Below are 18,745 nucleotides of genomic sequence, written 5' to 3'. Positions count from 1 at the left end.
TACTGAAAAAGATTTAAATAAATAAATAAACTTCTAGAGAAATTCTGCTGAAAATATTTAAAATTCTGCATCTTTAAGTAATAACATTTTTCTGAATTACATTTTAAATTAATTACTTAAAGACTGTCATGTATATTGTGTTATTTTGACCAACATAAAATATGCAGAATTTTGCAGAATTTTAAAAATGTTTGTGCAGAATTCCCCCCAGGAGTAATTAACAAAACAAGCTTATTTAAAATGCTTTGAAAATCACATTGAAAATCATCAAAACCCACGCCTGATTTTCCAGGTAACAAAGTTTGGAATAAAATGGAATTGATTTCAAATACCATTTTAAAAATCTAATATAAAAATTGAAATTGGGGGTCTGTTCGTGAAGCTGAGAGGACAACTAGCTGCCCTGGTTCCAGTCATTGGGAGCGAAAACGCTTGCTAATTACCAGCTTAATGCGAGCAGTGAGTAGCAGAGAGGCTAACACCATCAGCTGTGCCCGAGACTGACGTCATCACCAGGAGACCGGGTTTAAAACCCGAGAGACGCCGGCATACCAGTGGGGTCTGGTCGTGAAGCTGAGAGGACAACTAGCTGCCCTGGTTCCAGTCATTGGGAGCGAAAACGCTTGCTAATTACCAGCTTAATGCGAGCAGTGAGTAGCAGAGAGGCTAACACCATCAGCTGTGCCCGAGACTGACGTCATCACCAGGAGACCGGGTTTAAAACCCGAGAGACGCCGGCATACCTGTGGGGTCTGGTCGTGAAGCTGAGAGGACAACTAGCTGCCCTGGTTCCAGTCATTGGGAGCGAAAACGCTTGCTAATTACCAGCTTAATGCGAGCAGTGAGTAGCAGAGAGGCTAACACCATCAGCTGAGCCCGAGACTGACGTCATCACCAGGAGACCGGGTTTAAAACCCGAGAGACGCCGGCATACCAGTGGGGTCTGGTCGTGAAGCTGAGAGGGCAACTAGCTGCCCTGGTTCCAGTCATTGGGAGCGAAAACGCTTGCTAATTACCAGCTTAATGCGAGCAGTGAGTAGCAGAGAGGCTAACACCATCAGCTGTGCCCGAGACTGACGTCATCACCAGGAGACCGGGTTTAAAACCCGAGAGACGCCGGCATACCAGTGGGGTCTGGTCGTGAAGCTGAGAGGACAACTAGCTGCCCTGGTTCCAGTCATTGGGAGCGAAAACGCTTGCTAATTACCAGCTTAATGCGAGCAGTGAGTAGCAGAGAGGCTAACACCATCAGCTGTGCCCGAGACTGACGTCATCACCAGGAGACCGGGTTTAAAACCCGAGAGACGCCGGCATACCAGTGGGGTCTGGTCGTGAAGCTGAGAGGGCAACTAGCTGCCCTGGTTCCAGTCATTGGGAGTGAAAACGCTTGCTAATTACCAGCTTAATGCGAGCAGTGAGTAGCAGAGAGGCTAACACCATCAGCTGTGCCCGAGACTGACGTCATCACCAGGAGACCGGGTTTAAATCCCGAGAGACGCCGGCATACCAGTGGGGTCTGGTCGTGAAGCTGAGAGGACAACTAGCTGCCCTGGTTCCAGTCATTGGGAGTGAAAACGCTTGCTAATTACCAGCTTAATGCGAGCAGTGAGTAGCAGAGAGGCTAACACCATCAGCTGTGCCCGAGACTGACGTCATCACCAGGAGACCGGGTTTAAAACCAGAGAGACGCCGGCGCGTAGCCGACGCCGGCGCGTTGCCTAAGCCGCGCGCGCCTTCGGCACGCACGGCTTAGACCGGCTTTGACTGGACTTTGGCTGGACTGAGGCCGGGTTTTGATTCGGAGTACAGAAGAGGAATTGGACCCCCTTAAGACCTAATGGGTCAGAAAAGGAAGGCTAAGTTTACAACATCATCACCTTCTACGACTAGAAGTGGCCCTATGGATGCCCACGTGAGTCGGCAGGGACTGCCAGCAATGGACAATTTGCGAGACTCGTTTGAAGCCTCGCTTAGTCCAGGCAATCAGCCCACCCCCCTCCAACCACAAACAAGTCCGTTAGAAGTCCAGCAGGACGGGAAGGATTCATCACACGTGAGTGCAACGAATTTGCAGGAAGTGAGAGATGAGCCTGAACCCTCTTTGGGCCTCAAAAGTGTTTCAATTGAGGCACGAGAAGAGAATCTTACTGTGACTCTTGGTAATACTCAGATTAATTCTGTAGATCCTACCAAGGTAACTCTATCGGACTTGTGGAGGGTTCTGGTAAAGCTAGATTTGAATTTGACTCAGGTTAACTCATCTCTCTCATCATTAGTAAATGTTAATAGAGTGTCAATTGTGGAGCAGGGTAAGAAATTGAGCTCAGTAGAAACTACACTTAATGAATTGTCTGAAAAAGTTAATGGTACACAAAACATGGGGAATGCATTGGTTAGGGATAATACCTCTATACATTTTGAATTGGAAAACCTGGAAAATATGTTAAAGGTTAAAAATCTAAGATTGGTTAACTTTCCTATTACAAGGTTATTATCTCCAACAGAGATGTTGGTTAAGTATTTAAAAGAAATTCTTATGTATGAAGATAAAGATATCCCAGGCATCTCCAAGATATTTTATTTTTCATTTCGGAAAAATAATGTAGTAGGTGAAGAAAATAGCTTAGGTATCACCACCTTTTTAGAAGAATCTATAGACATCATTAATAGTAGAGCTACACTCTTTCTATCCTTTATGGCTGAGAGAGATAAGGAGATTATGCTTGAGAAATTTTTCAGGAATAAAGATATACAGTTTTGTGGTCAAAAGATATATATGTTCCCTGACGTTGCTAGGGTAACACAAATCCGCAGGAAGCAATTTTTGATACTGAAAAGTAAGACTCTAGAAATTGGGGCAACTTTTTATTTGAAATACCCATCTAGATGTTTTATTAATTTCAAGGGTAAGAAATTCAGTTTCAATGAGCCTCTGCAGTTAGAACATTTTCTGAAAGATAAATCTAGTCTAGCAAATAACCAAGTATCAAACATGGGTGAGGCTATAGAATTGAATGAATGAAGTTTGTCTTCTCATATCTTGATTGTTATGAGTAAAAGTATTATTACTATACAGACCCCCCTTATTATTAGTTCCTAATTTGAAAACATTTTTTTGGTAAATTTTAGTTAAAGTATATTTGGGAATGTTATGGTTTTCAAAGAAAGGATTGCCTAATTGTGAAGTAACATGTTTTATGTTAAATATTTGTTAAAAATCTCAATAAAGATATAAATTATAAAAAAAATTGAAATTAACATTTCTCCCACTAAAACACCAAACAGTATAGCAGAGTTCCAGATTTAATCAGACAATTCTCTAACTTCTGAGTTTCCCAGAAAAAAAATTTCACTTACAAAGTGAATGGCATATTTACCAAACGATATATGGCTGTGCTCTGTATGGCTTAATCCTGAGCTTGCCTGCTTTTACTTGATCAATCTTTTAAACCAATTCTTTATTCACCTGTCACTGGATAGTGTAATTATGCTTGCTTTTAAAAGTCAAACATTCAAAGTGTAATTAATTCTGATTATTCCTAATATCCTGACAAGCAGACCCAATCTGTAAGGGATTTTAGTCTTACATGGATTATCTGATTGTTAAGATTTTGCCTGCTATGCAGCCTCATCCTACTCTGCTGCAATGATGTTTTCCCACCAGCAGAGGCTTCCAGTGAGCTTAGCTTCCAGCCTTGCCAAGCTCTTTTTCTCAGCTTGTATTGTGCCCAAATCTCAGCCCTATGTAAACCTGCTTTGCTATTGTCTTCGCATGGTATCACTCTTGGTTCCATGTCCTGGCCCCTATTCCTTGTCTTGCACTGGGCATTGGACCTTCCTGCCTTGTGGCCTTCAGGCCTTCTTGCCTTTGGGCCTTCCTGCCTTTTTGCTCTTTGCCTTGCAGGTTTTGGCCTTCTTGCTCTATGCCATGCCTTGTCTTGTGGCCTTCCAGCCTTCTTTCTCCAGATGCCTCTTTGCACTACCTTGAGGCATCTGGGCCTATTCTGCGGTGTGCGAATGTCCTCAGTCATTTCTCTTCCAACTAAGAAGTATCCGTTTTGATTCCGTTTTTGAGATAAACCACATGTACTTTAACTTCCCTGCCTTTCCCTCCCAAGTTCTATAATTTGTAAGACTCTCAGTTTCTTTTGACCTGCTTTAAAATAGCCGATTATTTCTCCGCCGCAGTGCATCTGCCAAACAAAGATACAGACATCCTTATACGCATCATGGGAGACTTAATAAAATTATGATCTGAAGGAAAGCTTCCAGGGTGACACTGGAAAGGTTAACTTAACCTATGAAGTTTGTTCCATTTTGCATACAGTGTAACTACAAACTCTTAATGTACGTATTGCATTCCTATAGGCATTATTGGACACGGTTTTCTGTATTTCTTTTATTTAAAGACCAGAAGCTCTTTGGTTTGAATAAAGTGACTTGCATTGCGCTTAAAGCAGTCCTTTCTAGGAGAAAGTAACAGAGGGAAAGTATTTTTTAGTTTGTTAGCTAAAATCTCTATTACATCCAATTCTGTGTGTACAATTCTGGTCGCCACATCTCAAAAAAGATATAGTTGCGATGGAGAAGGTACAGAGAAGGGCAACCAAAATGATAAAGGGGATGGAACAGTTCCCCTATGAGGAAAGGTTGAAGAGGTTAGGGTTGTTCAGCTTGGAGAAGAGATGGCTGAGGGGGGATATGATAGAGGTCTTTAAGATCATGAGAGGTCTTGAATGAGTAGATGTGACTCTGTTATTTACATTTTCGAATAATAGGACTAGGGGGCATTCCATGAAGTTAGCAAGTAACACATTTAAGACTAATCGGAGAAAATTCTTTTTCACTCAACGCACAATAAAGCTCTGGAATTTGTTGCCAGAGGATGTGGTTAGTGCAATTAGTGTAGTTGGGTTCAAAAAAGGATTGGATACTTTCTTGGAGGAGAAGTCCATTAACGGCTATTAATCAAGTTTACTGAGGGGTAGATTTTAAAAAGCATTTACTCGAGCAAAACTGGTTTTTGCTCGAGTAAATACACTTTACTCAAGTAAGTGGGCTTTTCAAAATTGCTACAATATATGCCATTGAATTGTCCATAGGATTTACTCAAGTAAGTGCACTTTACTCGAGTAAATAGCTTTTGAAAATTGCTAAGATAGTAAGTCACATTTACATGCGTAACTCCTTTGAAAATGACCCCCTTAGGGAATAGCCACTGCTATTAATTGCATCAGTAGCATGGGATCTCCTTAGTGTTTGGGTAATTGCCAGGTTCTTGTAGCCTGGTTTGGCCTCTGTTGGAAACAGGATGCTGGGCTTGATAGACTCTTGGTCTGACCCAGCATGGCAATTTCTAATGTTCTTATGTTGTCTTGTGGCCTTCCAGCCTTCTTTCTACTTGCCCTACCTTGAGGCATCTGGGCCTATTCTGCATTGTATCCTGAGGCCTTCAAGTTTACTCTGTCTCGTATCCTGCCTTAGTAGCCTAAGGGCTTCGTGGCTTGTTGCCTTTGGACTTCTATGTTCTTTATTGAGAGTTATCCCTGTCTACCTTGTCTACCTCCTGCCCTAGTCTGCCTTGTTTGGTCTTGTCCTTGGTTAGTCTTGTCATGCCCTGCTAGTCCTGTCTGTTCCAGTATCCTGTCCAGTCCTTGCCTTACCTCAGTCAGTATATTGTCTAATTCCAGGTCCTGCCCAGTATCCAGTCTTGATGTGTCTTTTCCAGCCTGCCAAGCCCTGCCTGCCTCATCCAAGCCTTGTCTTCAGCCCTGCCTGTACAGCCTTATCTATTTAGCCATGCCTGTTCAGCATTGCCTTGCCTGCCCAGCCATGTCTGTTTAGCTGTGCTGTTCTCCTAGCCTTGCTTGCCTAGCCTTTTCTGTTTAGCTGATCATGTTCAGCACTGCCTTGCCTAGTCTGGTTCCAGCCTGAAGTTTAAGCTGTGTAGATTACTGGCAATGTATTTGAGAAGTGTAAGATAGCTTTGGGCTGAACATAGTCTGTTTCATAAGCATTGTAATAAGAGTGATTTACTCTTTTAAACCAGAAACGTAATACAATAGCTATCATATATAAAACCATTGAATATTTCATGCTGCTACAATATGCAGATAAAAACTAAAATGGAAATGCCAAGAAGCTAGACTACAGTGTTACAATGGAAAAACAGAACCACCATTCCTCATAAAACAATAAAATCAAGAAACATAAGGCATCAATTATAATAGTAGAATCATATTCATAAAAGAATAAATATTTTAAAACTACTGACAAATAGAACATCTATTAAAGTCATATACATTTTTTAAAAATTTCTCAAGTACCATTAAAATATTTCAAAACAGCACACATCAAATAACACCCAATAATTAAACCTAATGAGGATTTTAAAAAGCCCCTGCTGGCAATACATAGGAACTTGATTTCCAGTCACCCTGAAATTGTCAAAGATTAGGGGGCTACCCAAACTTTATCCTCTCTTGCTCATACATGCACTCACATGTTCATTCTCTTTCACACATACATACATGCTCTCATACCCACACACTCTCATACACAAGTTCTAAGTCCCCCCCCCACAAAGAACACAAAAGCTTTTACTCCCCCGGGTTAGCTCAGGTGGTTAGAGCATGGTACTAACAGCACAACAGTCAGGGGTTCAACTCCCATATTGGCCAACTTCTTACATTGAAATTGTTGACACAGTGTGCTGTCACAATTAAAAAAACAAACAGAATATTAGGAATTAAGAAGGGAATGTAAAATAAAACAGAGGACTACACCACTAATACTGTATGCAATTCTGGTCACGGCATCTCAAAAAGGATATAGCTGCACTGGAGAAACTACAGAGAAGGGTGACCAAAATGATAAGAGGCATGGAATGGCTACCCAATGAGGAAAGGCTAAAGAAGTTGGGGCTGTTCAGTTTGGAGATGAGACAACTGAGGGGGGATATGATAGAAGTCTACAAAATCATGAAAGGACTTGAATAAGTTAATGTGGATTGGCTATTTACTCTCTCAGATAATAGAAAGACCAGGGATACTCCATGAAGTTAGCAAGTAGCTCATTTAAAACAAATCAAAGAAAATTCTTTTTCACTCAGCACATAGTTAAGCTCTGAAATTCATTGACAGAGAATGTGGTTACAGCAGTTATTGTAACTGGGTTTAAAAAAAAGTTTGGATAAGTTACTAGAAGATAAATCCATAAACTGCTATGTCGGTAATTAATAAGCAATAGTAGCTTGTGATCTATCTAATGTTTGGGTACTTGCCAGGTACTTATGACTTGGATTGGACATTGTTGGAAACAGGATACTGGGCTTGATGGACACTTAGTCTGACCCAGTATGGCATATCTTATGTTCTCTCACACACAAAGACAGATCCCAGGCAGGCACACATTCTCCCTCACACACACAATCCCCCAAGCAGGCATTCTCTCTCACACACACACACACACACACAGACAGACCCCCAAGCAAGCACTCATTCTCTGACACGTACAGACAGATCCCCAGGCAGGCACCCATTCTCTCATACACACATGCACACAAGCTTCTATTCATACACATATACACTGGAGGCAGGCCCCCTCTCTTTGTTTTGCTAGCAGCTTCAGAGCCTCTCTCGTTCCTGTAGCCGCTGTCACTGCTGCTGGGTGGCAGTTGGGGAGGAGCCAATCGCTCGATGCTGCTTCAGGCACTGAAGCCTGTTCTGCTGCCTTCTCTTCTGTGCAAGCCCCATGATATAAAAAATTGGTGGGACTAGCACTTCCTCCTTGCTGATCTTATGCATCGTGAGATCAGCTAGAGAAAATACTCTCGTGAGTTCTAATTCCACGGGCCTGCAAAGACAGAAGGATGTCCTTCTCTGCTCAGCCAACAATGGGATGAGGTCCACTGGCTAGCTGCATGGTCTCTGTTTTTCTGGCCACAGGTGAGATTGGGTCCTCTGGCAGCCACATGCACCTTCCCCCATGGTACAACATTCACGGCCCCCTGGAAGCTTGTTCTCGGCCCCCCCAGGGGTGCACCCCCCCCCCCCTTGTGCACCCCTGAAATAAATCATGAAATCATTTCAACTTACAGTGTTAACACTGAACATAACAGATTGGTAAACCTGCTGACCAGTATGATTCTACCTCTGGTCATATGGAGCTGATTCATGTGATTCTGAGAATAAACCCACTGACTCCTCATTCTACCAGAAGACTTTCATGAGACTTATGAGCAGTCAAAGGCAGAACTTTCTGCACATTATTTTCTGTTCACCATTTTTTAATCGGTTTGTGCAACATGAAGGTGCTTCTAAAATTGCTTAACAGTTCCTGCTAGCATAGTACAGCTTACAGTCTTTTTCTGCCGTCATATTCTTTATTTCTTTATAAAGCTATTTCAGAACAATATACTGATTTGCACCAAAAGTTTCATCTGTATCAAGTATTTAACAATTACTCTTTGGGACTTGTTAAATCAAAGACTAAATCTACTCAAGGCAAGTAGACAAAGAAATAGTAAATGAAATTTAATAGGACAAGTATATTGTAATGTTATTGGGTAACAGTAATATATAGGAGGAGTATATTTTGAATTGGATAGACATACGCCGGGTTGCGCGAACAAATCTACACCCACTCGTATGTCTGAAAATAGCTTTGAAAATTACCCTCAAAATGAATGATCAAAACTTTCATATTTTGGGTCTCCAGTGATGTCATAGGAAGCAGTTAATTTCACCATCATGAAATATGAACTAGTAAAACACAGAAGGAAATAGGGTCACCCAAAATTGATGTTATGAAGTGAAAAATAATGATAATTCACTCTCTTTCAAATTTTAAGTTTTCTACAGGTACACATTGGTAATGTTAACTACCTTCTCCAAATAAGTATGATGTTCTTCTTAGATAAGGCAAAGCAATGGGCATACTTACTCCAGCCGGGAAAATTTGAATTTGGTTCCCTGCTACGTCTAACAATTTTAAGTTTTTCATTTTGCATAGTTTCTACATGAAATGGAAGAACATCGTTAGCATAAGAAAGCTTTCTAGTAGTGTACATTTTTAGAATGTTACTTATTTAACATATATGCCTCAGACTAACATAATAGAGTCAACGTTTATCTAGGAAAACACTTTCCACACAATACATAACAAGGGCAATGTTCCAACCGCTTGCATTGCTGCAAAGTCCATGGATACACTTTATACCTGTGGACTTTGCACCCATTCTCACAGTGAACCTATGTGCATTTTCACTTTCAAAATTGCCCCAGTGACAAACTATCTGCAGATATTTGTACCTGTTTCTTCTGCAGGTAATTTCCATGTAAAAGTAAAGCAAGCAAATGTGAAAATGTAATCTACATGCGATTTTCCTCCCCCACCCTAAACAAACTCCAGGGAATGTGAATAAAAATACACAAGTTATGGAACCTACGCAAACTTGTAGTCGGATTATGGCTGGGCAATTTTTAGACAGCCTTTTAACCTGAGTAAATTGATATTTGCCTGCCTAAAAGTATTCTTACAATTGCCTTCAACGGGGGCTAAGTTTGGGCAACTGATATAGATGCAAGTCTGTAGGTATGTTTGTATCTGTGTATCTTATAGATGATTTTCAGTGGGAATTTACGAAGGCAATTTCCCTTTGAAAACTAGGCAAAAGATAAGTGGGTTTAAAATAAACTGGACTTTGCATCTACAATATCTATGGGTCAAATGCACATGGGTTAAATGAAAATCAAATCGACATGCAAATTTTTCCTCCTCAACCCATCTGCCCCAACCCTCTAGCATGGTCCATTTTTGACACAGCTACATCTAAGCTGCATATGAGGAATACAATTTTCATCCTGGAGAATCTAAGTAATAACTCCTTCATTTTTCCTCTATATTACATCCCTTTAAGAGGGTCAATAAGATAATGCTAGAATACTTTCTAAATATTCCATAGATTCACAAACTAAGGGGGTATTTTTCAAGCTGCGATAGCCCATTATTGCGATAACGCCCTAACGCACAAGATAATGGGCTTATCGTGGCGGTAAAATTAAAATTAGGGGAAGGGGTGGAGTTTGGGAGGATTTAGGGAGGGGTTTAGGGAAATAGAGTAGCAGCACCGCTGCCGGCGATAATGTTTTGGACATTATCGCTGGCAGTAGCGCGGGAAATAGCACCACCTTTTACGGTGGCGCTATGCCCGCGATAGTGCGTAGCACGGCCGCACCGCGGCAGGCAAAACCGCACCGCTGCGGTGTGGCCGGCTGCAGGCTATTGCCCGACCGCCCCCTTCTTCACTCCCCCACCCCCCTTTACTGCCGTGTTCATCATTCTGCAAGGAATGAGGAATCCTGGCCTAAAGCAGTAACATAATCTAACAGAAGAAAATATTTCAGAGATGTATGATGCTACGGTCTTGCAGCAAGTTCCATAAAATTCAGCATTAGCAGTGTTGAACAATCACTCCAGTGCTAAAAGGCATCCTTGAACATGCGAGACCTGTCTCACAGCACATATTAACTTATGCAAGGGCAATAAAGTCGAGTAGTTCTAACAGTCTAGGTCTAAATGATGTGGGAGAGCTAAACATATTTAAGCGAAAACGTAAATATTTTTTCTGATTATCACAAAACTTAAAGATGGAACTCAATACACTGTCTTATATAACAAATTATGCTATCTTTTCACTGCCACTGACTATTAAGTTTATTAAAATTAATGTACTATTAAGTTTATTCAAATTTAAAAAGTTACTTTACTATCAAGTTTGTTAAAATTACTTATATGCAAGGAAACAGAGGCATTTGACTGGTGAATACCTTTGTTTACACTTAAAGCTATACCTAGCATTTTTAGTACAGTGTCCATTACAATTCCAAAATCATCACAAAGGCAAACTCACAGGGTCATTCATTAAGTCGCATTAGGGCCCTATTGCCCGCGATAAATGCCATAACGCATGCGATAAATAATGCATCACAACATGTGCATGCAAATTTTTAAAATTTAGGCAAAAGGGAGGAGTTTGGGTAGAGTTTATAAAAATGAGGGATGTTTTAATGTTGCATGTGAAAAATTGCAAATCCCATTTTGAGCAGTGAGGGAGGGGGACAGGAGGGAGGAGAGAGAGAGCACCTCTGGGGTGATGCACATATTAGTCAACTATTCATACCACTGTCATCTAGTAACTTGGGGTGAGGTTTCGGTGGTAGTCCAGGGTTTGGGGGGCGGTTTTACATGCACAGAGGTATGAACAGCACAGTACACATCAGTGAAGCTTCGATGTGATTTAGAGTGAGAAAAGGTACATAAAGGGATCGGAGAGCAGAACTTAAGCCTGCACACATGTATGCATAGAAGTGAATTTGCACAGGAATTATGCCTGTATCATAGCAATTTTCAAAAGCTCATTTATGCATGTAAAGTCTTGAAAATGACCTCCATACTTTTTTGAATAAATAATATAAGCCTTTATGTACCTTTTCTCACTCCAAATCACATCAAAGCTTCACTGATGTGTACTCTGCTGTTCATACCTCTGTGCATGTAAAACCGCCCCCAAACCCTAGACCACCACCGAAACCTCACCCCGAGTTACTAGTTGACCCTCCTACAGTGATATAAATACTTGACTAATATGGATGTTCTCTCTCTCTCCCTCCCTCCTGCCTGAAACAAAAGTTGTGCTAAATGTTGCAAATCTTGGTTCAGGCATAATGCGTTATTGCGAGTTTTACAGCCCTAACGAGATTTGATAAATACCCCTGTTAGTGAGCTGAAGATTAATTGGTATATATTGATAACTAGACACCTGTGGTTTTATGGATTTGTTCTTTCTAGTCTATAAGAAAGATTTTATTAAAATATTTTCTTTAAAGACTTTACATTAAAGAGTTTTCAAAGGAGTTATGCATGTAAAAGTAGCATACAGTATATCTGGGCATTTTTAAAAAGTCCATTTTCATGCATAAAATCTTTTCAAAATTCAGTCCTTTCGAGAGAAATTTCAAAGGAGTTATGTGTGTAAAAGTAGCAATTTTCAAAAGCCATTTATGCATGTAAAATGTTTTGAAAATTCAGCCCCAAGATTTTACAAGTAGTTTTGCATCTTTATGTTCTCAGCATATATTATTGTTCTTAGTTTCATACAATGTCAGATTATATTAGAAATTAATTTTACAAGTCTATGTTTTATAACATTTAAATACCATAATATTGACTTTTAGAGTAAGAGGCATTGTGCTAGTTCCATGGGTCAGGCCATAGCACTAAAGGCTTTAGCACAGCAGAATTCTGTTCGAGTCTGCTGTCCAGTGAAACTGCTAGGGTCAGTTGTGCCATGGAGGTTATGCACCTAAGCCTGAAGAGGGAGGGAAGAATTGTTAGAGGGGACGTCCCTTCAGCCCTCAGGCCTCAAAAGGGTATTGGAGCCACTTGGGTATGCCATCTGGGCTAGAAGATTTAAAATGAGATTTTTTTTTTTAAGCGGTATGAAACCACAAAATGACATCTATTTTATTTTGAGGTGATTTAATCTGAACACTTATTTAACTCGTAAGCAAGACAGTGCCACTGACGTCATGATGCCAGAGATTTCAGGATAGCATTATAATAAACGCCCTGTATTGCTGCTTTGAACTTTGTTTTAGCATTTAAAACGCCTGGTTACTGCTAAGGAATCACCATTTGACTTATAAGCATGTCACTTACTTCTGGAAGCATTGGTAGCTGATTTCTGGCCAAGCAGAGTATTTGGAGGTTGGTCATATGTACAATTTCTTCAGGCAAATACATAAGCTGATTGTTAGCTAAATGGAGCTCATATATATTTTTCAGGAGACTAATTTCTTTAGGAATACTTTTTAGCTGATTACCATTTAAAGTCAGATGCTGAAGATTGCTTAACCTGAAATGTTGAAACAAGCAGGTCAATATACATTTCTGCAAAGTTCTAACACAGTTACAGAAAGCCATTTGTACTGATATAGTACAATTTCTCTGTCAAGTTGAAACCTCTTGAACTGAATATATACTCTCAAAGCGTGAATATTTGATGGTTTACTAACAATCTACAATCAACAGCATAAGTTTATAGGGACCTCAAAAACTGGATATTCACAACTAAAGTGCTGATAGCAATGTATGCACATAGAGGCCAATTTTCAAAGGTTTCAGGGCTAGTGTACTAAAGTACATTAAGGCAAATGCACCATTACAGGCATTAAATATGTTTTAAAGTACCATACATTAAATGCAGAATCAGCAAAAACATCAAGTGGAAATGAGACTCACACTGGTGTGTAAAACAACTAAAGAAAGTGTGTGAGAGATATATTATCTATATAGGGTACCATTCAAAATACAGGTGCTTCTAATACCAACTTTTGATATATGGACTCTTTCCAGCACAGTGATGAACTGAAAGATGTTGCCTGTATTAAAGCATCTGATAGATTTATATTGAACTTGAACATTACAACTTACATTCATATTTGAAAGAATTATTGGGATATTAGAAGCACCCGTATTTTGAATGGATACCCTATATTGATAATATATCTCACACTCTCTTTGGTTATAAAGCTCATTAACATGTTTAATGCACATTAATGCTGCATCAGTATTATATAAATGTAGAATTAATCTGGACTAATGTGATGAAAATATGAATGAGCTGTGTTGCATATAAATTCATCCAAAGCAGCACATTAGAGTTAAAATGGGTTTAATGCAAACTATATTAACACAATTTGCATTAAAACACTGCCTCCACCCCTAACCCCCCCCCCCCAAATAAAACAAAAATATCTTCTAACCCCCCCTCCCCCAATAAAACAAAAATGTTACTATATCCCTTTGAGGTACATTTTTGTTATACCCTCCAGGGGGGATAACAAAAGGCCTGATGTGGACTATAATCATCCCTGCGGCTCTTCCTTGCTACACACCCCCTCCCCCCTCCATGAGTCAAGGGTTCCTCTGGGCCTTCCTCCACCACCCCAATGTAAAAGAATGATCCATCTGGGCTTTTCCCCACACTGCCTCCACATGATCAAATGGCCCCTCAGGGACATCACCCCCAACCTTCAGTTTCTATTAAGGTCCCCTTTGGGTGAATGAAGCTCTTTGGGTATGACAAAATTAGATTAATTGGGACAGATGATTAAAATCACATGAGGCTCTCAGGTTCCTAGCCCAAGTTACTTAAACTACACTTCTCTTACTGGATTCAACACCAGATTTATTCTTAAACTACAGGGTTATTTATTTTATTTTATTTTATTTATTTTCTACTTAGAATCCACCCTTCCATAATTTATATATTCAGGGCAGATAGCTGATAAAATGGAAAGTTAAAGCAACAGAATGAAATACTTTCAAATCAATAATCATAAAAGCCTCAAGATTATATTATAATATGCATAGAACAATTCAATAAATTGTATTTCAAACAGAAAATACCTAAAAATAGTTGAACAGAAATAAGCCACAAAGTTACCCTATCATTTCTGCACTAGCCATACAGGCTAATAAGTACTTTAATTAAAATCTGAAGTAAAAAGCTCTGCTTTCACTATTTTAAAAAGCAGTAAACACAGGATTTGCCACATGCTATTAGGTACAGTGTTCCATAGAACTGGTGCCATTACAAATAAGACATCTCTTGGTATTTTCTAGTTTTCTTCCTTTCATTATCTGAACCCAAAGTGTATAGGACCAATTAAATCCCTTACTATCTAAATATGCCAACCACAGTGTGCTACACAGCAGCCAACATCCCCCCCCCCCCCCCCCCCCCCCTACCTCTTTTGATGTATCTTATAGCTCTGTCTAACAGCCCTTGCCAACTCATTCTTTTATAGGTGCAGTGCCCAGGATTTCCTGTGGGTGCACACTGATGACATCATCACCACTCTCCTATAAAAGGAAGCTCACTACTGAATCATTGCCTAGGTAATAGATTTTGGTTTTGTGTGGTCCTCTGCATTGCTGGCTTTATCCAGTGAGGCAACCTGATCACTGCCTTGACCTGTTGTTTGCCTCTTGATTGTGTTTGTACTCTACCTGTCCTGATCTTGGCCTGCCTCCTAATATTGCATGAACTCTGCCTGCCTTGACCCTGCCTGTCTGACCTTACTTCTATCTCCTGATTCTGTTCTGGTGTCTTGGTTCTGCCTGTTGGCTACTGTCAGTTCATCCCCTAGTCTGTGACACTATCTAAACTATCCCTAGCAATACAACCAGCCTAGAATTTAGTAGTTTGCAGACTATACCTGAAGGCAGCTCCACTGAGGCTCCTTTGGATTGGTCAGCAGTGCACTATAAAAGCAGGCTGTGCATGAGGAGCAGTATGGCTTTTGGTTTGGCATTCTGAGTTGAAATTTTGGGTAGTAGTAGACTGTGGATGAGGTCACCAATTTAGGCTCCATGGCTTGTACTATGGGAAGCACATTCTGTGCTTGCCAGTATCTCAATAGGTCTGGAAAGGACTGTCAGAGAGTGAAGAGAAGATCTGAGAGGTTTGCTTGTGTTTTGTGATTTTATTTGATTTTATTTTAGATCCTGAGCCAGCCTAAGGATGATACACCCCCTGCCTTGGAAGGTCAGGAAGGTACTGTGACTCCCTCTGTCCAGCCAAAAAAGGGACAGCAGTGTCCAGTCTGAGAAGAAAAGAGAAGATTTTTGGTAGAGACTTTATTCTAGTATTTTGGCGGGAATTCTTTTTGCTACCAATTCTTGCCCACTTAGAGAAGGAGTAGACTTTTTGAACTTTGACCATCTTTTTGGGAATTTCCTATCTAAAGCCCCAGTTTACCTTTAGAAAAAGAGATATGGAGATCCCAGCCCTACTAGGACTCTACTTTCTAGCACTAAAGAGGGTGAGGTTTTTCCTAGTACTTGCCATCCAAAGGGACACTGACTCAGCTAACTAAAGTAAGAGGCAGTTTGGGACTGTTTTTGTATGAAGATTATCTGGAGAATTTTTGTTGTGAATTGTCCTTTAAGTAACTTTAGTTGCAGTAAATTTGTGTAGAAGACCCAATCAGTGTGTGCAGTGTCTTGCTTCAAAGTCGGAGGAGCCGTAAAGCAAGGACATCCTAAGTGTGAGTACATCTGTGACAGCAACCAAAATGACAGTGTGACCTAGTCCCCACCTCTGAGCCTAGGGTCCTGCAGGTTCTCTTCCTCCCTGCCAGAAGAACCCTAGCACCCAGGTGGCCAAAGGAGAACTGGAAAATAAGAGTGGTCCCAGGGACAACTTTATGTCCCTGCATTCTGTGAGGTCCCTGAAACAGGGGGGTTACATAAGTTGGCACATGAAAATAGATCTGAGGGCATGCACAGGGTAGATTCAGATGACCGTGAGAAGGGTTTTTCATCATTTTTATGGGTTTGGAGATTATGATGAAAAACTGCAAAAATCCCCAAGATGGCGCCACTCGTGCCTTGGGACAGATTGGTGGAAAAAATTGCACCAAAAGATATAGAAAACTTGTGGTGTGCAGGCATGTAAACTAAAATAGTCTGTTAACACTGTTCATCTGTTGTGGGTTAACCAAAATAAACACTTCATATCAGCAGTTTAAGAAAGATCTTTAATTAAAATATGTAATATTCCAAAAAAGTACAAGATTACCAGCAAGACAATTCAGAAGCAGTCTTGGAGAATATTGTTTCACAATAGATTACATTCAATTTACACACCAAAGAGCTGGTTTGTTTGCTTTCATAACATTTTCCTAATTGGTAGACATTAACATAACTTCATTTTAATAGGACAGCATTATAATTTTATCTCATATATATTAATGAGTGAGACTCTTGGAAATCATGTGATTTCTTATAAATTGAGCCCAGAAGGCAGAAATGAAATTTAAGGCTGAATTCGACAAACTAATTGACTTTTGGCCTATATTTGAGCATTCAGTATGTTCTTTCATGTCACAAACCTTATATCAAATAAGCCTGATATCAAATAAGCCTGATATCAAATAAGCCTGATACTTCACTTTCAATGCATATACAGCATAGTTCTCTGATTCAACGGCAGGGGAGAAGAAAAACTGATACTTCACACATCCAGCAGAGCTCTCTGCTTCAACGGCAGGGGAGAAGAAAAGAGGGTTCGCACTCACAAAGCGGGGAGTAGCTGGCTTGTTACGGCGGTTACTACCCCAAACCAAATGGGCCTGATACTTCACTTTCGATGCACATCCAGCATGGCTCTATGCTTCAACGGCATGGGAGAAGACTTATACGTCACGCATATCCAGCATAGCTCCCTGCTTCAACGGCAGGGGAGAAGAAAAACAACCAATAAGGGCTAATAACATAGTCTGGGTAAAACAAATAAGCATGGGTGCAGCTTGCTTATTGCGGCGGCTACTACCCCAAACTAATCAAGCTAGATATTTCACTTGGATGCAGCTCCATCACTGCTCTCTACATTAAAGGTGGGGATGGAAGGGAAATAGAACCAAGAGCTAAGAGAAACAGATAAGTATGAGAGAAAATATGTGTGAAGCTTGCTGGGCAGACTAGATGGGCCATTTGGTCTTCTTCTGCCGTCATTTCTATGTTTCTATTAGTTTTCACAAGTCTCACCAGTATGATTTTCATAGTGCAGTAATGACAGGAAAACCTATTCAAAGCACCCTAACACAGCCATTCAGCAGTAATGTGAGTTAAGGATCCAGAACAATAAGCATGAAAAGAGCAGGCATTGCAGGCATGGACCCTTGGGCTGAGGTGGAGTTGGAGCAACCTGCAGGGAAGAGCTCTGCAGATCCTCACATTGGTTGGTGGAGCTGGCAGTAGTAGAGGCCCAACTGGAGCTTCACCAATACTAGCCCATGTACTCTTAGGTTGAACCCTTGGATGCCAGGGCTAGCTAGGCTTAGGCATGGGCCTCTGCGAAGGTGAAGATCTGATGAGAGAAGAAGTTGCAGGCTAGGGTTGGGCGGAGGAGGTGTACAGGTGGAGATGGTGTTCGAGCAGTCATTGGAGGTAGGTGGATGCAAGCAAGGTCAATATCCAGGCAGTGGTCAGTGACAGGCAGAGGGCAATCACAGTTATTAAGTAGACCAAGGTCAAACCAGGGAGATCTGTCCGAAGAACACAGAAGATTGAAAACCAGATCATAAGGAAGAAAGGAACTGAAGACTAACCACAGATGAAAAACAGGAGCTGAAGACTGACCACGGAAAACGAGACAGGAACTGAAGACCAAGACCATGAACCCAGGAGCAAAGGCTGGAGCACAAGAACAATGGACGGGAACACAGGAACAAGGAGCTGGAAATAGGAATGCTGAGGCAATACACACTTTGGAGAAGTCGAACTATTGCCGAGGCACTGGAGCAAAAGCTGGAATGGCCTTACATACTCTAGGGCTGTGATCTTTTCATCGAGCACCACCGGATAGATTCCTGCCACAGGCCTTTTAAGGGAAATCAGGTTGGGTGTGCATGCGCCCAGGGGGGCCCAGGGAGGCAGCGGCTTCGGAGGCAGAGAGTGAGCACTGGCCTATTGCCAGTCGGGAGCCAGGGCTGCGCCGTCATTGGCCAGAATGCTGGGGTTCGGCGAGACGCAGCATTCAGTTGCGCACCCGTTTGAGGGACTACTCTGCCACCTTCGGAGAACATGCCGGACTTGGGGCTGGAAGTAAGGATGATGCTCTGGGGGCAATACACCCCTCTTAGACTACCTCCCTAAAGGCCTTGGTTTCTTGGAG

The 18,745-nt window shown here is 41.1% G+C and overlaps 1 protein-coding gene across 4 annotated transcripts in view; it reads right to left on the bottom strand.

Moving 5' to 3' along the window:
• LRRC69 (leucine rich repeat containing 69) overlaps positions 1-18,745 on the bottom strand; it is an 89,685-nt gene that overhangs the window by 21,008 nt on the left and 49,932 nt on the right. For 2 of the 4 annotated variants that reach the window (XM_029591659.1, XM_029591658.1), the window contains exons 4-5: positions 12,885-12,916; positions 8,944-9,015 (exon numbers count right to left, since the gene is read on the bottom strand). In XM_029591659.1, coding sequence (XP_029447519.1) covers positions 8,944-9,015; positions 12,885-12,916 — 104 coding nt within the window. Of the gene's footprint in view, positions 1-8,943; positions 9,016-12,720; positions 12,917-18,745 lie in introns of all 4 variants that reach the window. The other 2 variants (XM_029591655.1, XM_029591656.1) reach the window with 2 other exon arrangements.

This window comes from Rhinatrema bivittatum, chromosome 2 (assembly GCF_901001135.1).
Source record: "Rhinatrema bivittatum chromosome 2, aRhiBiv1.1, whole genome shotgun sequence".
In the NCBI taxonomy this organism is placed as follows: Eukaryota; Metazoa; Chordata; class Amphibia; order Gymnophiona; family Rhinatrematidae; genus Rhinatrema; species Rhinatrema bivittatum.
Note: the sequence above shows the minus strand (reverse complement) of the source record. Positions and strands in the feature narration are given on the sequence as shown.